The sequence below is a fragment of the Microcebus murinus genome, chromosome 19 (assembly GCF_040939455.1).
Source record: "Microcebus murinus isolate Inina chromosome 19, M.murinus_Inina_mat1.0, whole genome shotgun sequence".
NCBI classification, from domain to species: Eukaryota; Metazoa; Chordata; class Mammalia; order Primates; family Cheirogaleidae; genus Microcebus; species Microcebus murinus.
The window spans coordinates 1,286,480-1,308,483 of NC_134122.1; the positions used below are offsets into that span (position 1 = coordinate 1,286,480).

At 55.8% G+C, this 22,004-nt stretch overlaps 1 protein-coding gene across 3 annotated transcripts in view; it reads left to right on the forward strand.

The window, feature by feature from the left end:
- CRAMP1 (cramped chromatin regulator 1) overlaps positions 1-21,958 on the forward strand; it is a 53,901-nt gene extending 31,943 nt beyond the window's left edge. For 2 of the 3 annotated variants that reach the window (XM_012743474.2, XM_075994936.1), the window contains 12 exons: positions 311-1,471; positions 4,642-4,819; positions 7,237-7,418; positions 7,516-7,590; positions 9,610-9,688; positions 11,322-11,426; positions 11,664-11,842; positions 12,543-12,611; positions 13,147-13,375; positions 14,235-14,399; positions 15,570-15,715; positions 18,158-21,958. In XM_012743474.2, the coding sequence (XP_012598928.2) occupies positions 311-1,471; positions 4,642-4,819; positions 7,237-7,418; positions 7,516-7,590; positions 9,610-9,688; positions 11,322-11,426; positions 11,664-11,842; positions 12,543-12,611; positions 13,147-13,375; positions 14,235-14,399; positions 15,570-15,715; positions 18,158-18,322 (2,733 nt within the window). In that variant the 3' untranslated portion in view covers positions 18,323-21,958. The remainder of the gene's footprint in view (positions 1-310; positions 1,472-4,641; positions 4,820-7,236; positions 7,419-7,515; positions 7,591-9,609; positions 9,689-11,321; positions 11,427-11,663; positions 11,843-12,542; positions 12,612-13,146; positions 13,376-14,234; positions 14,400-15,569; positions 15,716-18,157) is intronic. The other variant, XM_075994937.1, reaches the window with a different exon arrangement.
- Positions 21,959-22,004: the final 46 nt, after the last annotated feature.

Here is a 22,004-nt window from a genome sequence, read left to right on the forward strand (position 1 = left end):
TCTGGCCCGTGGGGGTGGCTGAAGTGTTCCTGCGAGTAGGTTGAGCACAATGACCATGGGACAGCCCAGCCTTCTCCATGTCCTTGGCTGGCTCCTATGATATGTAACAGGTATGAATTTCCTAAAGATGCCAAGTGTCTGGGTCAGCACTTTTGGTAGTGGCATGAGGAAAGCCTGGTAGGAGTCAGGGGGCATGATCTGAGCCTCAGTGGTGCCAAGGGGGCGTGTGGCTGTGGTCTAGCTACGTGCCTGGGGAGCAGCACAGCCTTGGTGCCAGCCCGTGTGGTACCTTCCTTGACCGTGTGCTCAGCGGAAGACGCTCGAGGAGCGGCAGCTGCAGGACTCGTGCGCTGCGCCCACACAGGAGAAGGTGACGCTGCACCTGTTCCCGGGCGAGAACTGCACGCTGACGCCGCTGCCTGGCGTGGCCCGAGTGGTGCACTCCAAGGCCTTTTGCACAGTGCACTGGCAGGAGGGTGGCCGCTGCAAGCAGAGCGCCAAGGACGTCCACTCGCTGCCCCCAGCCCAGATCCTGGGCATCCAGAGTGGGCAGGGCACGGCCCGGGGCCATGTGAAGTGCCCAAGGGGTGGCACCGACAGCAAGGGTGGGGGGCGGCCCCCTCCCACCACTGACATGTCTCAGAGCTCTGGAGAGAGTTCCCCTGAAAGCACCCCTGGGGAGGGGGCCACCCCGAGCCTGAGCATCCCCGACGCTCCTGACAGGCCTCCCCCTGGGCACCAGGACACTGGGCCGCATCTCGAGAAGACCCCTGCAGTGGCTCCTGCAGAGGGTGGGGACGGCCCTACCCGAGAGCTGGGGGCCCAGGAGCCGGGGGCCTTGCCATGTGCCTGCAGCCAGCTCCCAGACCTGGAGGACGAGCTCTCCATCCTAGACCCCTTACCCCGCTACCTGAAATCCTGTCAGGACCTCATTGTCCCCGAGCAGTGCCGCTGTGCGGACACACGGCTGGGGGACGTGCACCCTCCTCCTCCTGGCCGGGCTGTCTCCCCAGAGGCTCCTGCCCCTGGCAGCAGGGAGGCTGCTGACCTCGCCCCAGCTGGCCCCGGGCTCCCGCCAGATGTTTGCACTAAAGACTTGGCAGACGCACCTGCAGAGGAGCCCCAGGAGAAGGGGAGCCCCGCAGAGCCTCCACCGCCTCAGGGACAGCCTGCCGCCAGGCCCCCAAAGGAGGTCCCCGCCAGCCGGCTGGCCCAGCAGCTCCGCGAGGAGGGCTGGAACCTGCAGACCTCCGAAAGCCTTACGCTGGCCGAAGTCTACCTCATGATGGGCAAGCCAAGCAAGCTGCAGCTGGAGTACGACTGGCTGACCGCGCTCAGTCCCGGGCAGGCCCCCGGTGGGCAGGGCCAGGGCCAGGGTGCCCGGCCCGGCTCTCCACCTACCACGCTCCACAAGCAGCGCCTCCTCCGCTGCCTGCTAAAGCTCATCTCCACCGAGGTCAACCCGAAGCTGGTGAGTGGGTCGGGCTGTCAAAAGCAGCAGCAGCCGGGCTTTTACAGAGTCAGGGCTGGTTTCATTGAGAAGTCTTCTCGAGGGCTAGAGACTGAGGCCTGCAGCCCTTCGGAGCGGTCCTGGCGACTGCGCAGTGTTCCAGCTCCCAGCGTCGTGGGGCGGTGCGGGCTCCGTCACATCAAGGTTTGGGTGTGAGTGCACGTCAGGCTGCAGGCTACAGTCGCACAGACACCAGCCCCGTCAGACGTTATCTTACGTGCAGGGAAAGGCAAGGACCTGGGTCATTTATCCTTTAAGCCAGCGGTCCCCAACCTTTTTGGCACCAAGGACCTGTTTCACGGAAGGCAGTTTTCCATGGACCGAGGCGGGGTATGGTTGTGGGATGGTGTGAGCACATTGCATTTATTGTGCAGTCAGCCCTCTCTGCTGCTGCTGCTGATCCGTATCTGCAGCCGCTCCCCAGCGCTGGCATCACCGCCTCCTCTCCACCTCAGATCATCGCGCATTAGAGTCTCCTAAGAAGCCGCAGCCCCGGTCCTTCCATGTGCACTTTACGGTAGGGTCGGTGCTTCTCTGAGAATCTAGTGCTGCCGCTGATCTGACAGGAGACGGGGCTCAGGCAGTGATGCCAGCTCTGGGGAGCGGCTGTAAACACAGATGAAGCTTCGCTTACTCGCCTGCTGCTCACCTCTTTCCATGCAGCCCGGTTCCTGACAGGCCATAGACCGGTTCTCAGTCTGGGGTTTGGGGACGGCAGTTTTAAGGAATACAGTGACTTGGCAGATGGCAGGATGTGGGACAGTGGGCTGTGTCCTGTTTTGTCTTCAAGGCTTCTTTTCTGCGAGCCACACGTTATCACAGAGTCCAGGTCTTATGAAACTACGCTGGCAAGCAGAAATGAACAGACGTGTTTTCCAAGACCACTTTGTCCTCCTGGCCTCCTCAGGGGAAGCCAGGCCCAGTCTGGAGGGCCCTCAGCTGGGTGGCGAGGCCTGCTAGCAGTGTGGGGTCCAGAGAGGATAGACACAGTTCCGTGGCAGGGGCCCAGAGCCAGTACCTCAGGGAAGGGGAGAGGCAGGGGCCCGAGTCCTATCCCTGTGCTCTCTTGGACAGACTGTCCCCGCTGTGTTGTACAGTGTGTGACGAGGTCAGGGCTGGGGGGGGGGGTGCTGCTGGCAGGCCGAGGTGGAGGAGCGGAGCTGGTGAAGGGCTGGGGGCAGGGTGGTCCCTGCAGTGTGTGGGTGCCTCTGAGGGTAGGTGTTTGAGGGCTGGGGTCCTCTGGAGGCTCCTTGTTTTGGGTGGTCCTGGAGCCCAGGCAGAGGTCCTACCACAGGGAGGCCCGTTAGTGGAGCTCACAAATGGGGTGCAGAAGGCGCCGCTGATGGGACTAACCCCATCCCGCACCCTCCAAGTCTGAATAGGATCCCCTGGGTCCGAGAGCAAGGTCCTGGGGCCCGAGAGAGTGGCGTGTTATTTTCGTCGGCGAGATGCTGGAGGAGCCGCAGGTGGGGGGAGGCATGAGCACCAGTCCCTCCAAGGACCAGGCCAGGGGTTTTGCGACTAGACTGTGTGTGAAGTCCGTGTGCCTGTTTACTCGTGAGCCTCACACCTGCTGTCCTATTCCTGGTGTTAGTCATAGCTCCTGCCCCCGTACCCCTGGGTTGTGCTCACAGGGAGAGGGGCTTGGTCACCACGTGGCGAGAAGGAGCTGGAGACGGGGCTCATGGGGGTGCTGGTGACTGAGCCCAGCTCTCAGGTGGTCCTCAGGCCAGGCCGGACAGGGAAGGTGGCCTCAGGAGGAGCAGCGGGGAGGGAACTCTTGGGCCAGCCCAGCTGTAGGATGATTGGGGTGAAGGAGTGGAGACCCACAGGCAATGGATTTAAGGACTTTCCAGGTTTGGATCTTGGACAGTCATAGGAGGGGACTGAGGAAAGATGGGTGTATCCAGGTGTCTCGGGAAGGAGGCACAGCGGGCATCCCAGCCTTGGCCTCAGTAGCACAAGGTGCAGGGCAGGGTGGATATGTGGAGGGTCGTAACTGGGCCCTCCAAGTGCAGCATCCCTGACGGTGTCCCCAGCCAGTAGCTCCCATCACCTGAGCACTTACAAGGAATGCAGATTTGGGGACAGGTCCAGCTGTCTGTAGAGACCAGGCCCAGGTGGCTGGTCAGGCTCAGGTGTGGGAACCACTGCCTAGAGGCTTGGCAAGGCTGGAAACCTTGAATCGGAGGCAGACCCCCTGTGTTCTCCTTCTGCCGATCCTCACCCGTGGAGCCGTGACGGGCAGGTGCCCCGGCAGGCCGAGCCTCAGAGGTCAGGAGACGCTAGAGGCCAGCGGAGCTGCTCAGGCAGGGGTGGAATCAGTGAAACAGGAAAGGACTTGAGGCTGGTGGGGCAATGGGATCTATGGAATGGCAAAGGCAAGTGGCCAGGGGCTGGAGGTGCCGAGCGAGCAGAGTCCATGAGGCTGTGCCAAAGCACAGGCTGTGTCATTCACAGGTGAGGTCGTGCCTGGTGGGACCTTGGGAGTGGGCACCAGGAGTGCAGGGGAGAAGCGCCAAGAGGCCGGGGCCTTGGCCAGGTTTCCCAGGGTGCTGGGACATCTCTGTGGTGAGCCAGGTGGGCCCAGGATGCAGCAGCAGCCGCCTCTGCAGGGCCTGGGGTTGGGCCTGGGCAGCAGAGCCCCTGGCCTGGGGCTTTGGCTGCGCAGAGGCCTGTGCTGCGACTGGGTTTGGTTCTGGAAAGTGAGTCTGCGTTTCTTTCCTCTGACTCGAGAGCAGGAGAGGCTGCCAAGGTTGTCTCAGGCTGGCTTTTTAATGCAGCTTTGAATGTGCCATCCGTCGCCTGCCCCTGCAGCCCTGCTCAGAGTGGGCGTAGGCCAGGCCGTGTGCAGGCAGTGTAGACAGCGTAGACATGGAAGGGTGCTCGGGATGGGGCGGTTCTCGTTGTTTCCCTGACCAGAGACCTTTAGAACTGGTGAGCTGCCGAGTGACTCTGGGGGATGCCACGGTCGGTGGTCCCCCTCTGGCCTGACCTCTGCCATCACGCAAGCGCCTCCCAAGTCCTTCCTGACCTCCAGGGTGTCCTCACGCTCCTGCTCCTGGGTGCTTGTTCAACAGTGGTTTTTCCTGTGCTGACTTTGGACATTGTTTGGCCCATTTCTGCCCCAGGCTCCGGAAGCAAATGCCATGTTCACAGCCTCGGCGAGGCCCTCGCAGGAGGAGCAGTCCACCACACCCCCAGGGAAGGTGGTGACCATCAGCAACCGCAGCCCCCGGTGTCCCCGGAACCAGGCCGCCCTCCGCAGCAGCAAGACCTTCCCGCCCAGCTCTGCTCCTTGCTCCTCAGGTGAGGCACGGCGACTGCGCTCCCCACCCCCGTGCTGGAGTGCCCTGGAGGTGCCATCCGTGGTCCTGGATGGGCTTCGGGACTGAGATGCAGGTGTGCCTGGGATCTGGGCATGCCGTCCAGCCTGCCACCTGAGAAGCCCAGTTGTTTCTGAACCTACAGCAACTGTTTTCTTTGTATCTAAAATATTAGACTAAAGAAGGCTTTAGTTAGGATGTGCCAGCAGTCCTAGAGAGTCCTAGAAAAAAGATGGAGTGAGCCGCTGTCCACAGTGTGCTGTCCCAGGTGTACGCAGGAACTAATCCCAATGCAAGGTTCGTAAGTTGTGTTACTGGAGACATGAAACCTGAAGGTCGACGTAGCCTGTTTTCCAGGGCATCAGTTTTACTTGCTTTTAACCTGTATTAAAACAGGCTATCGTAGCCAGAATGGTGAATTTTAAAGGTAGAATAAGCAACTTGAACACTTTCTGTGGCTGGACCCGTGTCCCTCTCCTGGGCACAGAGGAGGTGGTGCCACTGGGGTTGGCACGGCCCATCCTGATTCCTTGCTCTTCCCAAGACCAGTCTGTGAGACGGGTGTCACTGTGCAGGCGGGGGCCATTAGGGGCTGAGCACTGTGTGCTCCTCCTGTCCTGTGCCCTGGAACGCCATTCCATGGTTTGGCACGGAGGGTGTTGTCTCGGCGGCGTTGCTGGCGTAGGTGCCGTGACTGCAGCGTCGGCCCAGGTCTGTGCCCGGCGCCTGCGTCTCACAAGCAGCAGCCTCGCCTCTGCTGAGTCGGCCTCCTAGAGCCGGGCGAAGCGCTGGCCCGGCCAGGTGCTGAAACACACACAGCTGTCTGGCCAGACGCACCCAGTGTCCCTGTGTGTCGACGGCTCCCTGAGGTTACTTGCCTCTCAGAGAACATCACTGGCTTCTGGGTTTTCTCTGATAAGTAATGTTGTGGATGACCCGCCGTGAGATGCCGGAGGACTCCATTTCCCGGGGTCCATCCTGGTGGGATGGTGAGGCTGATGTTGCGTTAGCACGCATCCTCCTGAAGTTCTTTTCTTCTTGTTTCTTCTTCTCCTTCCTCCGGTTCCTTCCTGGCAGTCTGGTGAGGACACGGTGCCAGTAGGCTTGAGTCCTGGTAGACATAGCAGTGACACGTGCTCATTGCTAGTGGCCATTGGATGGGTTGTGTGGGCTTTTCCCACCTTCCATTCTGATTTTTAAATTTCTTAATTCTGTGTACTCTGTAATTTCCTCTTTCTGAATTGAGCAAAGAACCTGTAATTCTAGAAATCTACGATAGCGTGTGGAAGACCTGGCTCATGGGCTGTGTCAGTTTAATCCACAAATCTGCAAAGTATAAAGAGGACCTGGATGCGGTGGCTCACACCTGTAATCCTAGCACTCTGGGAGGCCAAGGTGGAAGGATCGCTTGAAGCCAGGAGTTTAAGACCAGCCTGAGCAAGAGCAAGACCCCATATCTACTAAAAATAGAAAAATTGGCCAGGCATAGTGGCACCTGTAGTTCCAGCTACTCAGGAGGCTCTGGGCGCTTGAGCCCAGGAGTTTGAGGTTGCTGTGAGCTAGGCTGACGCCACAGCACTCTGGGCCGAGCAACAGAGTGAGACTCTGTCTCAGAAAAGAAAGAACAGAGAGGGGTGGTTCCCACTATGAATTTTGATGGTGATGAAAACAGCAGATTGAGTCCCACAACACTAGTTGTGAGGTAAATATTTTCTGTTCTTTTATCTCCAGGTCTATTTTCTAAAAACTAGAGATTTAGACAAGGTTTAGCAAACCACAGTCTGTAGCCCGAATCCAGCCTGCTGCTGCTGTTTCAGGCGAGGCCTCACTGGCGCAGTGCCAGGCTCGCCTGTCTGCGTGTAGTCAGTAGCTGTGCGTGCTGCAGACAGGGCTGCCCGGGGACGGTTGCCCGTGAAGCTGACGTGGGGCGTCTGGCCCTTTACCGGGAAAGTTTGCTGGTTTCTGGTCTGCAGTAGGTGACCTTGAAGGCTCTTCTAGCTCTGGAAACTCTTTTTTAAGATTTCATTCATTCATTCATTGAGGCAGTAGAGACAGGGCCTCACTATGGTGCCCAGGCTGGTCTCAAACTCCTGGGATTACAGGCGTTCGCCACTGCGCCTGGACCCTGAAAAGTCCTCGTACTCTCTGCCCCTCCCAGGGCACTGAACGGAGCGGTGAAGTGCTTTTGTCCTATCAAGGAGACCTGCTCAAAATGGAAACGAGAATCTCAGTGAGAATGATGGAAAGTCAGCCTTCTCACGGGACTGAGATACACCAAATTTCATTTCAAGGCAACTGAACAGGTTGCCAAGGGGATTCCTTTTGGATTTTCTTCCCAGTAGGACCGCACTCCCCTGGAGATGTTGCTAGGTGAGTTGATTCTCCCTTCTCCTTTTCCAGGTTTGGGAAACCCTCCGAGACCCCTCTTGGTGGCTGGTTCCTCTAGCACAGGAAGCAGTGACTCAGATGGTGGCCTTTTTGCTGTCCCAACAACTTTGCCACCCAACAGCCGACACGGGAAGCTCTTCTCTCCCAGTAAAGAAGCAGAGTTGACGTTCCGTCAGCATCTGAACTCCATCAGCGTAAGTGCAGGCCGCGCTGCCCCGAGTGCCAGGCGCTCCCCAACCCCCCGTCTGTGGAAAACGTACCTTCAGGAGCCGGGTCCTGTTTCCTTTACAGATGCAGTCGGATTTCTTTTTGCCAAAGCCCAGGAAATTGCGGAACCGGCACCTGCGGAAGCCACTGGTGGTCCAGGTCAGGGAACCTCGTTCAAGTCTGCATGTGCCCGGCCTTGCAGCTGGGCCTCCTGGCCCTCCTGCTGGCCAGGCCGACAGGTCACACTGGGTTTCTTCTGTATCTCAGTTTTCATGGTGTAAAATGGGGAAATCCCGGCACCTCCTTTCCTCTTCGTGAATAGGGTATATACAAGCAGCAGCAGCGAATTTAACAGTACCTGAACATGAGGATGACCTCTGAACAACGTTGAAAACTACTTGCAAAAAAGACAAAGTTCTGGGGATTCATGCCCCAATAGTGTCCTGGGATGTATTCAAGGATCGTCAGAACATCTATTTGTAAATATTTAGTCAGTGGAAGCAGCTGGCCAGAGGCCTGACCTCTCAGGAGCCTGTGATGATGAACCTGGGAGGACCCAGGGAAGCTCAGGGAAGTAGAGGCACATGAGAAAGAGGACACTGTCATTTGAGGTATAAGACAAGGGAAGTGAGGCTGGAAGTCTGAAATAACTACAGCCTTAGAAATTCATAAATGTGTACTTTTTTGGATTAATGTTTTTCATAGGCTCTTAGAAATCTTTTTTCTCTTGAGATTAGTATACTTGGAAATGAGTGATTGCGTGAAAGGTCTTAGGAAGAAAGATGAGTTCTAAATCTTAGGTACTTTGTATTCAGATTAATTTAGTGCATTTAATCTCATACATTTCATCCTTTGCATTTGAAATGAAAAATACTCCTGACTGAGTGCACACTGTGGCTATTTAGTCCAGCATAGAAAACTATGGCCCAGGGGCCAAGTGCAGCCTGATTGTTGTTTTTTTATTTAAAACAGCTTTATAGATACACAGTTCACACACTATAAAACTAGCCATTTAAAGTATATAACTGGCAGTTTTTACTCAACTTATAAGGTTGTACAACCATTGCCACCGTCTGATACCTCAACACCATCACTCCAGAAGGAAACACCATAGCTATTAACTCACACTGCCTTCTCACCACAGCCCCAGCAGCCACTGATCACTTTCTGTCTCTCTGGGTTGGCCTATTCTGGGCGTTTCCTATAAACGGCATCATACAGTATGTGGTCTTTTCACTCAATATTTCTGCATGTAACGTTTTGCTGGCACACAGCCATAGTCACAAATTTCCATACTGGCTGTGGCTATTTCCCAAGGGCAGGGTCCAGTATGGTCCCAAAACCTAAAATACGTCCTGCCTGGCCCGTTCCAGAAAGAGCCTGCCGGGCTTCGTGTCAGCCGCTGGCACAGAGCTGGCACAGGCCGTGTGTGGCTCGTGTGCGTGGATCGCGGCCTGCTGCTGTCCCAGCATCGCCTCCGTCCCAGCCTCTGCCGACACGCCGCGGGGCGCCACTGAGGGTTGGGGAGTGGTCTCGGGCCCGAGTCCTTGATGTGAGAGCACAGAACGGCAGCTGTGTGCCTGGAGGCTGAAGTGACTCGTGGCACTTTGGAGTTGACAGCTGCCTTTTGCTAATGTTTTATTCTGATTGCTGACAGTTTTAGCAATGAGTGTATTTCTCAGGTGGTGGTCGTCGCCTTTCACAAGTGTCCTTAGTGCACTGCTGTGTGCCATTATTCGCACACAGGAGCTCCATGGAGGAGCAGCCCATGCCCTTTAGGGTCTCTGGGCTACGAATCAGGAGCTTTCTTTCCTTCCCCTCCACACGTGAGGAAGCCCAGAGTGGCGGGTGTCTCTCGGAGAAGTCCACATCCAGTAGTTATATAGTTGCATTCCAGCCAAGTGCAGAAAAACATTCTGGATTAAACGGAGATGATTGTGACATTCCTTCAGTTTTCCCTGGGAGAGGCCGGATTCCCTAGTTTGTTGTGGAGAGGACCTGGTGTTCTGAGGTCCGGTGTCACAGGACAGAGCGGTCTCAGGTGTCTGGGCGTGTGTGTCGTCACCTCACCTGGTTGTGCTCAGCTCCCTCTTCCTTGGAGCATCCCTTTCTATGTTACTGGGTGTCTGGAGCAAGAGTGTTTTCATCGCTCTGATTATTGTGGTTTTTCCTTCACAGAGAACGCTGTTGCCCAGACCCGAAAACCAGTCCCACAACGTCTGCTCCTTTTCCATCCTGTCTAACTCCTCTGTGACTGGTAAGGATCCGGTGCCCCGAGGCAGCTTGTCCTCTTCCTTACTCGAGTGTGGGTTTGTGCTTAGGAACACAGGTGTTGATTTCCATGGCTCTTTGAGTGACATTTTAAGTATTCCTGGTGTGCCTTTGCTGGGTCTGGCTGCAGTGGCAGGCCAGGCATGGGCCCTGCAGCCAGCAGTATGGAAGTGCCTCTGCCAGTGTGGTCCCAGTGGCCCTGCGTGCACGCCTTGCTCAGCGTGGTCCCGGTGGCCCTGTGTGCACGCCTTGCTCATTGTGGTCCCAGTGGCCCTGCGTGCACACCTTGCCCAGTGTGGTCCCAGTGGCCCTGTGTGCACGCCTTGCTCAGCGTGGTCCTGGTGGCCCTGTGTGCACGCCTTGCTCAGCGTGGTCCTGGTGGCCCTGTGTGCACGCCTTGCTCAGCGTGGTCCTGGTGGCCCTGTGTGCACGCCTTGCTCAGCGTGGTCCCGGTGGCCCTGTGTGCACACCTTGCCCAGTGTGGTCCCAGTGGCCCTGCATGCACACCTTGCCCAGTGTGGTCCCAGTGGCCCTGTGTGCACGCCTTGCTCAGCGTGGTCCCGGTGGCCCTGTGTGCACGCCTTGCTCAGCGTGGTCCCAGTTGCCTTGCATGCATGGCTTGCTCAGGTCAGTGCAGTGGCCCTGTGTGCACGCCTTGCTCAGCGTGGTCCTGGTGGCCCTGTGTGCACGCCTTGCTCAGCGTGGTCCCGGTGGCCCTGTGTGCACACCTTGCCCAGTGTGGTCCCAGTGGCCCTGCATGCACACCTTGCCCAGTGTGGTCCCAGTGGCCCTGTGTGCACGCCTTGCTCAGCGTGGTCCCAGTTGCCTTGCATGCATGGCTTGCTCAGGTCAGTGCAGTGGCCCTGTGTGCACACCTTGCTCAGTGTGGTCCTGGCGGCCTTGCATGCATGGCTTGCTCAGCGTGGTCCCGGTGGCCCTGTGTGCTTGGCTTGCTCAGCTCAGTGCAGTGGCGTGTTTGTTGCCCACTCTCCATATGTGATGCCTTGTCAGGCGTGTTGCGGAGTATGTGTTGTTGGGTGTATGAATCGCACTTTCATACGTCTAAATCCAGTGGGGCCCTGGCTCTTTGAAGTCAGCCTGGTCCAAGGAGTGTCCTTAGTCAAACACACGCTCTGTGATTTGTGTTTTTTACCAGTCTTGGTTTTCGCATTGGCTTACTGCAAGGCCCACACGTGTCCATCGCCATTGCTTTTCCTTGTGCCCCTTCTTAATTGTGGGAAGCCGAGCACAATCAAGCTCACCTGCAGTGGCAGAGCCTCAGTCCCAGATCGGGTGCTCTGACTGCCTCACAGGAGCCTGTGGCTCAGCTCTAGGGCCCATGGACCGTAAAGCGCCATTCTCCCCAGATGACAGAGGTGATCACAGCTCTTCAGTAGCTCCTAAGAGGCACAGTGGTGCCACCGTGGTGGGTGCCAGAGCTCCTCTCCCTGGAGGGGGCCTGTGTGACCTCTGACTCTCCAAGTTAGCTAGTGCTTGGAATGTTCCATGGCTTCTACCTTGGCTCCGCCCCCGTGACCCTGCAGTGGCTGCAAAGGCTCTGCAGGGGAAGGCATGGGCGGGCAGCGCTGACATGTCTGCTTTTGTCCTCGCCCTCGCAGGGAGAGGTTCGTTCCGGCCCATCCAGTCTTCTCTGACCAAAGCAGCTCTTTCCCGGCCGATCGTGCCCAAGGTCCTTCCACCCCAGGCCACGAATCACCTGGCCAGTAAGTGTGTGACCTGCACGGTGACAGCCACATACAAGGTTTCTGAGGGATGTTTTGTCACAAGGTTTTAAATGTTTTCTTCTTCCAATCATGATGTCTCATCACTCTTCAGAGAGACCATCGGAGCCCTTGGCTCTTGCACTGAAATGAGTGTGAGGGAGAAGCTGTTCCCAAGCCCCCTTGGGACACATGGGATGTCAGTAGAGCAGAGATCTGAAGCATCATTTCTGTTGCCAGGTGCTATCGACTTGGCCGCGAAAAGTGCGGGCATCATCCCCGGGAGCCCCCTCCCTGTCTTGGACACCGAGGGCTTGTCCGGCCTCTCTGCACTGTCTTCAGAAGAGGTAGCAGCTGCTGCCTCCAGTCAGGACTCCACGGCAGTCCACCAGAATGGAGACCCCATCCCCGCCATGGGGGTGAGTGTATTTAGAAGGGCTTGACATTCAGCGTTAACAGCTTCTGGGGTGGGAGCCCAGGACGTGGGGCTGAGATCACGCGGGACTCCAGTCCTGCCTGGGAGAGGTTGGACCCTGTGGGCTGGAGGAAAGCATCTGAACGGGAGCAGTGGAGCCTGGTGTGAGTGAGCACCCCGTGTCCTTGGAGAGCTAGAGCAGGGACACGCGGGGCCGCTCTGTCTGGGAATAACCGACCGAGCCGGCCAGCAGTCAGCACGGTGGCCTCTACCTGGGCGTTACTGGGTGTTTCTCTTCTGCAAAAGGAAGGGTCTGCACAGTCTTCCTGTCACTCCTCATCACTCCTCCGATTGGCCTCGCTTCCTTGGCCTGCTCTGGCCTGCCTGAGGGCTACCTGCAAGAGGGGGTGGGCCAACTCTGTCAGAACTCTAGGGAGCCCAGCCCTGCCTGCTTCAAGGTCAACTTCTTGGTAGGACTTGAGTTTGCTCTTGGAGTCAACAAAAAGTCAAAACTGTAGGGCCCACACTCTGAAAGTGACTACTTAGCATTATCGGCCTAGACCCCTGCCCGTTGACTGTGCCTGGCTGTCAGGAGGTCCAAGGCGGGGGGTAGCGCTTGCCCCTGGAGCTCCGTCCCAGGCAGTGGCTTGGGCAGCGTCTGGCACACCATGCTGTGCTCATGGATGGGCCTGCTGTTCCTGCAGGGCACGAGTGACCCATTCGTCAGCATCCCCTCCAGGCCTGAGCAAGAACCAGTGACGGACAGTTTCCAGGTAGAGTGTGCCCTTGGGCCCCTGAGCCAAACAGCCCCACGACCCCTCCAGTGTCCTTACCCCCACCCCTGGTGCTGCCGGCATCTCTTGCCTGGATGCCCCGACTCAGTGGCTTTGTTGTCCCCTCACCCCCACGCCGTGCCTACTGGAGTGAGTGAATGAATGTGGCTGTCTCCCGTCCCAGACTCCCTTCCTCCCCCAGCAAGGCTGATTCATACCCAGCCCTGTAAGGACTCCGTTTTCTGGCCGTGGAGGAGGAAGCCTGACGGCTTGTAGCTCCTGTGGCGCCCACTCTGTGCCTGTGGGCTGTCACACTGCTGGCGGCAGTCCGAGCAGGTCCCGGCCTCTGAGGCTTGGCCCTTGACTCTGCCCTCGTGGTTTTGAGAGAATTAAATTCCCAGGTGCGTAGGGGACTGCGGCACCCATCACCTCTGATTTGCCGTCACTCGCCCACCGAGCTGTGAAGCTAGGGTTGATTTTTCATTAGAGGTTCTGATTGGCCAGTTGTGTCTGAACAACACCTGTCTCCCTGCAGGGCTCATCTGTCCTCTCTTTACCTGAGCTGCCCAAGGCTTCTCTCCAGAATGGCCTCTCCACACTGTCCTCAGCAGAGGTCCCCAGCACCCGGCTCTCTCCACCGGACGTCTCTGCTTTGCTGGACATCTCCCTGCCAGGCCCGCCCGAGGACGCGCTCTCGCAGGGAGAGCCCGCCACGCACATCAGTGACTCCATCATCGAGATCGCTATCAGCTCCGGCCAGTACGGTGAGCAGCACGGCGGCCTCTCCCCTTCCCGGAACCAGGGGTCTGGCCTCCTGCCGGAGTGTTTGCCACACTCGCTGGGAGTGTTCCGGTCCAGCTATCATTTTTTGAGAATTGGATACTTGTTACCTACAAGGTGCTGCCTGGTCCTGGCAGAGGCAGTGCAGAGGGACAGGGTGCGTGTGGGACCTGAGGCTATGGCTGGTCCAGTAGGATTGCTCCTGACCTTGGGACAAGAGCAGGGTGGCCCGCAAGGCCCTCCCCAGCAGGGGATCAGAGGGGCATCTTCCCAGCTGATTTGGAATATGAGGGGCCAGCATGTGGGTGTCACGGCGTTTAGAAGTGGCTAGACTGGTACCTGTGGGGCCTTGGCCTGGCCCGCTCCTGGGGCGATGCTCCTGGCAGTGGTGGCATGGTTGTTGGTCGCTGACGTGATTCAGGCTATCGGTTCAGGCGGACGGGAGCTCACACCCTATTTACAGGTAGTCTTGGGGAGGTGACCAACTTCTGAGCCTCACTTTCCTAAGCAGTAAACTGGGAATAGCCCGATTCAAGGCTGTTGTCAGCACCACGTGAGGATTTGCATGAAGACCATGGCGAGGGCCAGGCCTCGTCTGTGCTCATTACTGCCGTTGTTGTTGCTCTACATCCTGTCTTTCTTGCCACATGAAGCCCTCCTGAAGGTTCTGTGACCCTTCCCTGAGAGCAGGCTGTCCATCCTGGTGGGGGCCTTTGGGGTCCTGGGTCTCCCAGCTCGTCAGCACTTGGCGGCATGGCTGCACCACCTTCTCAGGGGGCTGAGGAAGCAGGGACCAGACTTCTCCTCCATTCAGCGTCTCTGACCCGACATTTTGGGGGGCAGGTGAAGGCGTCCCTCTCTCTCCAGCAAAGCTGAACGGCAGCGATGGTTCCAAGAGTCTTCCCTCCCCGTCCAGCAGCCCCCAGCCGGACTGGATTGCCTCTCCCACCCACGACCCTCAGTGGTACCCCAGCGACTCCACCGACTCCTCCCTCAGCAGCTTGTTTGGTGAGCGTGTGGGCAGGGCTCGAATCCCCTTCCCGGACCAGCGGGCTGGAGTCTGGGAGACGGGCTCTCGTTGCTCTGTGGCTGAACCCCTGCTAGGGCTGTCTGCATGTTTCTCAAGTGTTGATTTTATTTTTAGGCATAACTTTTAGGTATAGCTGGGACTATAGGCACATGCCACCATGCTCAGCTAATTCTTCTATTTTTTGTAGAAAAACAGGGTCTCGCCCTTGCTCAGGCTGGTGTTGAACTCCTGGCCTCGAGTGATCCCCACACCTCGTCCTCCCAAAGTCTGTGATTACAGGCATGAGTCACCGTGCCTGGTTCACTGAGCTTTGACAAGCATGTACACCCTGGTAACCCACAGCCTGATGGGGGCACAGAATGTCCCCATCACCTCACACATGGGCTCTCTGGGCCCCTGAGGCTTTCTGCAAGGCCCTACCGAGGGCAGGAGGAAAGAAGTCCCCGTCTTTGCACTGTTGGCTCCTCTCACTAGGGTCAGATACGCTGAAGTGGCTGGTCCAGCTGCCTCATGGCACTTTCCTCGCTGCAGATGGGAGAGTACATAAGATGTGTTCGTTCTCATCCCCCGTCTGGCTGCTCATGGGGTACCAGGTGTCAGTGTGGTGGGAAGGGGCATTTCGGAAAAACACACCCCGCTCCTGTTTTACACACACACAGAGCTCCCCTAGCATGTCAGGGACTCACCCCCTTGTGGTTTTCGGGAACAGCCAGAGATGGTTGTCACAGGCAGCTGTAGTACGTGTCGCACACTGTGAGCTCAGTCAGCCCGAAGATGGCACCATACCTGATGGCCCAGAGTGATTCGGAGTCCTGGGTCTGGGTGTTGCCAACGGAGCCAGCCCCCCAGCGTCTCCTGCTGCCACACGTCCCAGTGCAGACACGTGCAAAGTCAAACATATGTCAGGAACAGCCTGAATGCCCGTCAGGGAGGACATGCACAGAGAACAAAATGCGGGGGCAGGGCCGGCGGCTCCAGAGTGGGCACTGGGTGCTCCTAGAAAATGAGACGCACACTGTGCCCAAGGATCGTGACGTGGGAAAGCCAGTTACCCAGTGTCCATGCGAGCCCTGCCTCAGGACCCTCCCTCTGGGCTGGTTCAGACTGAGCTGGATCTCGGGGTGTTTCCTCTGGTCCTCTCTCTGCAGCAAGCTTCATCTCCCCTGAGAAGAGCCGGAAGATGCTGCCGACTCCCATTGGGACCAACAGTGGCACCTCCTTGCTTGGCCCCAGCTTGTTGGATGGAAACTCACGGGACTCATTTGTGTCCAGGTCCCTGGCTGATGTTGCAGAGGTAGGTGTACCAACCTCACACCTGAGCTTGACCCCCGCCCCAGAGGTGGCCAGATCCCTCCCCAGACCTGTGGGTCACTGAGAACTGCTTGCCAGGGTGGAATGCCAGGAGATGGCACATGCACACCCAGGTCTTTGACAACTACAAGAGTGGAGGGTGCTGGCTAGGCTGGGCTGGCATTTGCTCACATGGCCCAATGACAGACTCTGTGCCAGCTGAGCTCTGGTGTTGGGTGGAGAGCAGGGTCTCTGAGGGCGGCCGGAGCTGAGCTTGCATCCCAAGGTGTCCTTCACCAGATGTGTGGCTCTGGGCTACCTGGTTTCCTGATTTGTGAGGTGCCAGTGCCATTGTTGAGTATGTGGCCATAGTAAGTGGTCTATCATTGCCAGTCCTGTCCTGATAGCAGTCAAGCAGGGTCTCCTGCAGTGTGCCGTGGCTGGCCCAGTGGAGCTGGGCTGGTTCTGCAGGACTCTGCCATCCTTGTGCTTCTCCAGCACTCGGACTGATGATGGTAGGCATCACATTGTGGCGGCTCCTGCACGTCGGGGCAGAATTGCACGTGGACCAGATGCAGTGTCCCTCTTTTGTTTGGCCAGGCTGTCTGCTCACAGCCACCCAGGTGTCTGTCAGGTGGTTTGAGTGGCGTCTGGGTGAGTCAGGCTTTCAGGGCGAAAGGCTTGCTGAAGGAGTGAAGATGAGATGGGCATCCAGCTGGTGCACGGTGCAGGGCGGCAGTGCTCCGGGGGGTAGGCTCAGAGGGAGACTCCTCCATTTAAACTGCCACTTGGAAGGGTTTGTCCTGTTACGAGTGCCAAATCTGGGTCCTGGGTATGGAGATAGTAGTAGGTATTCCTTGGGGAATTTGTAGGCCAATGCTCGAGGGAAACCCTGTAGCATAAAAAGCTCAAAAAACATAAATTGCGAATCTTAGGATGATGAACTGAGGGAAAGGCTTTGGAGCACGGGGCCACACACTCTGACTGGAAACTTTATACAAGTGCAGACAAGATAACACAATGGGTCCCCATCTCATAGCATATGGCATTTCTTCAGCCTACTTGGTCACAGAATCTTTACTCAGAGTACACCTGGGAGCGCTGGCGTTTCCCTTCCCATGTTAGCATGGATGTCTGTGCGTACCCGGCCCCTGTGAGAACAGGCACTGCACAAATGTCCTGAGACGGTATGCCTCGGCCCTGCGTTCAAAGAATGGGCCACAGACGAGCTGCAGAAACACCTAGAAGTTAGAAATACAGATTCTCAGGCCCACCCCAGGGCCCCCAAATCAGAATTTGCACCCAGGAACCCTGGGTGATGTGTTGCATATGAAAGTGAGCAACACAGAGCAAAAGACATGGTCAGTGTTTGTGAAATTCTATCTTTAGTGAGTGACTGAAACACATCTTTCCCTGCAGAAGGGGCAGGTGAGTGTTTAGTGAAAGGGTATGACTGAGAACCCTACACGTGCACCACTGTTGTGTCTGTAAGGTGGACCTCCTCAGCCGCACGTATGGCGTGGAACACCTGCAGACTGGCCCGCTGGGGGACATGAGCCTGTGGTGGGGTGGGTGGCCTGGGGAGAGGCAGAGCTGGACCGCCCCGATTCAGGAGTGTGGAAGCTGCTGACGGAACATGGGCAGGAGAGTCACGATCGCTCCACGGTCTAAAAACAAGTTTAACTCGTTCGACCTTTCTCATAACATTAATAAAAAGTTTAAAATTTGGTTCATACCATAGCCCTGCTCTGTTTTCCAAAGCTCTCTCATTCATTCATGATGTTGTGCAATTCATTATCCACATTTATAGAGGGCCTACTACGTGCAGACAAAGGCCCTGTCCTCAGGACGGCTCCACCCAGGCACAGGAGGCGAGAGTGAACAGCGAGGACAGCAGGTTCCACCCAGCCGTGCGCAGGGTCAGATCCTGAGGCCTTGCTGCACATGCGTCTCCCCCTCCACTCCTCCTCGCTCACTGTGTCGTGGCCACTGTCTCTCTTGTGCTTTTTGAATAGTCAAAGTCTGTTCCCACCTCTGGGCCTTCAAACTTATTTCTCCCAAAAGGAACATGCTCCCCAACTCGTCCTCAGGATGTACCCTGCCTCCTGCTCAGGCTCCAGTCCTTGGAGGCCCCCCAACCTCCCTCCCTAGCAAAGGCTGTCCCCTCGCTGCCTCCGTTTCCTCAGGCTGCTCCTTAGTCTCTGCGGCTGTCTTGGGAGGGGCACCGCCACGCTCATGCAGCAGCCAGCCAGGCCAGGCTCACTTGCGCAGCGTGTGGATGACAGGTCCTCCGGAACTTCTCCAGAGTACACTGGGCCGCCGTCAGGGCTCAACTCCAGCAGCAGGAGTTGGTGGGAGACGGTGGTCTGCTCCGCAGGGAGCCTCCTCCCGAGGGAGGGCCATCCAGCCGCCTGCTGACATGGCCCGTGTCTCCTCTTGTGCGCAGGTCGTGGATTCCCAGCTGGTGTGCATGATGAACGAGAACAGCATCGACTACATATCTCGGTTCAATGACCTGGCCCAAGAGCTGTCCATCACAGAGCCCAGCCGCCGGGAGGTTCTGTTTGATGCTGGTGGAGGTGGCCCCCCCGTTGGTGACCTATCCCAGTGACTGCAGCTCGGGACGGGATATCGTGGAGGCTAAAAAGGAGGACTTATGGGGCTAGGGGTTCTCCTTTGTGGTAGCTGAAACTCTCTTCCAGCTAGAGAGGACAAGTCGAGCCCAGGACTCCCAGAAGATGATCTGAAGAGAGGCACCTCTGCACCCTACCATGTGCCCCGTGCAGGAACCACTGGTCATGAGCTGTGTCCCCGCAAGCAGTGAGCAGTGATGTCCCAGGAGACCAGGACCAGTTCTTGGGAACGGGGGATAGCAGAAATTGCTGTGGTTTGGAGTAGTTCCTGGCCAGTCCTGGGTCCCGGACTGCATAGCAATGCCATTTCAGCCTGCGCTCTGCCTGAGCGGTTGTGTCGGACGTGCCAGTGGGCTTGCTTTCCAAGAAGGGAGCGTGTGCCTTGGCGTAGCTGCTGAGCTGAGTGCAGAGAGTTGCTGTTTCCCTCTCTCTGCTGGGAGCCCCCAGGCTGCTACTGCGTTCCTTCTGCCAAACCTGCGCCACCTTCAGGTTGTTGTCTCAGGAGGGTGCTAGGCAGGACTGTCGGGTGTGGCCTGGGCTCCTGCCTGGTGTTGTCACACCCCAGAGGATGTCTGAGTGTCGGGCTGCAGCCAGTGCCATCAGCCCAAAAACACTCACCTCTAGTGCTCCTTGCCTAGCAGCTGCTCCGCCTTCCCAGGAAGGGGCATGGGAACCACGTCTTAGGCAGGTGGTGTAGACTTTATATGGTCCTGCTAAGCCGACTAAAAATGTTTTTCTTGTATTTTAAGAACTAGGGAGACATGGAAGAGGAAGAAGAGTCCCTGATAGTTGGTTTCCTGCCCATGCCCCTTTGCAGGTTTCTCCTGGGTGATCTTAGGTGTTGTTTCTCTCTGCTGGAATGGCCCTAAGCACTGATGTGACTACAGATGAGACTTTCCCGATGAGTTCTTGAGCTTCCCTGTGTTACTGTCTGGCATGTGGGAAAAACTTGCCATTGCGAGGAAAGTTTTCTCTTCTTCAGAGCCTTCTCTGCTCCCCTTGGCGCTGGTGCAGGGAGGCCTGGTGTACATGCTCAGTTTCGTGTGCTCGCCTTTGCCCGAGACTCCCATTTCTCTCCTGTGCAGGGCACGCAGGCAAGGGTTCAGATGTCCAGATGAAGTCAGAGCTCACCATGCCCCTGCCCTTTTGGTAGTGTCCCTCCTTGAGCCCCAGGTGACCAGTGTTATAACTGCAGATGGCCCAACATCCGGTCTTTCTCAGACGGAGCTCACCAGGGCTCCTTTGCCTTCTCAGCCTCAGGAGTTCCAAGCACACAAGTCACCGTCCAGCCATATCCAGTGTGGCCAGGAGCCACTGCTGTGCTGTTGGGCGGGTGGTGCCTGCGCCGCCCTCTCCCCTCCTGCTTCACCCCAACCCAGTAGCCGGGACTGATTGGGCTTTTCTAACCCCCCTGAACCTACCCTTTCTCTGCCTCCCACCTTTCGTGAGGCAGGCAGCAGCACTCAGGGCTGGCCCCAGCCCTTTGCACCATTTCTCTCCCCGTCCACAGTGAAGGGAACAGTGATAAGGGGGAAGACCTCAGTCCTGCTGTCCCACCGACGGTGACGCACTGCAGGACAGTGGGCTTCCAGGCAGGAGCTTCCTTTTGTCTTCTCTCAAGTTTTTCTTGGAGCTTTTGCCTCTAAGGTGGTTTACCTCCTTCAGACTTTGACACAAGATCTTAAAAAAATAGTCCCAAAGCTCTGGAGGGATGAAAAAAAGGAACATGGTGCCACTTTATTAAGGGTTATAAAGAGCAGTGTTTGAGCCAGAGTATCTTTAAACTAGCTTGTGTTTTATGCTTAATATATTAGTCTCCTGAAATTAGCGTCTCACTGAGCTAAAGAAGATCAGTCGCTCTCCCTTGCTGGGTATGTGACGTTGCCAGGTCTGCAGTAAATTAGGACACCAGGCTCATGTTAGGCCACTCCAAGCTTTCCCACATTCCCACAGTGTAGGCCAGAGATGCCAAGTAATAGTACAGCCTTGATGCTCAGCAGTACCCAGGGGCCATGTGTGCTGTATGTACCAGGGACAGAGGGGCCTGAACTGTCAGGGGACACCCTGAGGCAGTGTGGTGTGTCACTTTTGCACCCAGTGACAGCCAGTGGGGAAAACCTTGGAGATTGGGATCTGCTTTGTAGGTTCCTTATTCATTTAACAGCACCTTTCACTTGGTTCTCTGGTGTAGACTCCCTCTGAGTGGGGCGGACTGTAGCTGTTGTCATTCAGTTGGCAGGTATCTTAGGGAAGAGAGAGGACTGACCATCTCTCCTGGAGTAAAAGTGACAAGATTCCAGAGATTTTCGCCACTTCTCTAGCAGCTAGACTGGTACCTGCATTTGTTTTCATTATGAAGGGGGAAATGGTGTCAATTGTAGTGGAAAATGGATGCATTTTCTTCCAGCCTAAGTGAATGTTTATGTATAAACATAGGCAACTGTTAATGGCTGGAATTTTCAAAAGACTCTAGCAGAGAGGCCTTCCACTTCCTGCGTCTTCCTCTACCTTTCCAGTGGAAATAGTCTCAGTAAGAACCTGTGGCTTCCTTTGTGCATTTGAGCATGTGATTAAGATGAGATCATTTTCTTAGAAAAATCTTTCCCTAATCTCTCTAATGTTGTCTGGGGTCTTTTTGCTGATTCATCTTTTCTAGAGATTGAGACCAAATATCTCTGGTGTCAAGGAAGTTGGTGTTTTGGCTTTGATTCTTGATTGTGAATGTACAGTGAGAGCATTCCATCCCTTAGAAGGTGCAGAGGCAAGTTGAAGTTCACACTTTCATGACATTTTTTCATCCGTCTATATCTAATAGGTGTAGAGTACTTGCTCAGGGAGTGGGAATCTTTGGAGTCATTTCCTCATTTGTTCTGCTTGCTCTCCCACACATCTGCAGTCTCTTAGCATCAGAATCCCATTTCTGTACGGTGGCATTTCTGGTGGATGTTCTCTTCAGTTTGATAGCATCTTTAACTAGGTCACACCAGTGAATCTAAACTTGCTCTGCAAAAAAAGTTGTGGAATATAAGACACTGGGAGCAAAGGAGGAAGAAGACAGTTGTGTTTTCTCTTTAAGCATGGAGATCTAGCAGATGCATTGGTGAGGAAATATGGCACTTTGTCTTAAGAAAAAAAAAAGGAAAGATTAAGAAAACAAAAACAAAAAAACAGCAAACCTTTCCCAGCTGTTAAAGCTCTCCTAATCTCACAATAATTTTTAAGTCATGTCTTGGAAGCACTACAGCAACCTGTGCCCTTTGTTCTATAACAGGATAACTGGCTCTAGGAATGGTCTGGACAGCAGAAATTGCTGTTTCCTTTAATAATCGTTAAGCCATATCATCTAAGGTTTTCGGCTTGTTTGAGATGTGAATTTGTTTTATAGATTATAAATATACATATACAGTGTATGTATAAAGCAGAATGCCTGTCTTTCCTGATTATTTTTTGTACTATATTGTAAATTATATTATTTATTCTTTACCAATTTGGGAATAAAAGGTGTTTTGGTTATTTAATATAATAAACAAGAGCTGTTAAACTTCTGTTTAAATTTCCAGTTCAACTTGTAAATGTTTTTATTGTGCATAAATACATACTAATACTTGATCTAACCATGGTCGTTCGGTAGTCATTTGTGCCTGAGTTGAGGGCCTTGTG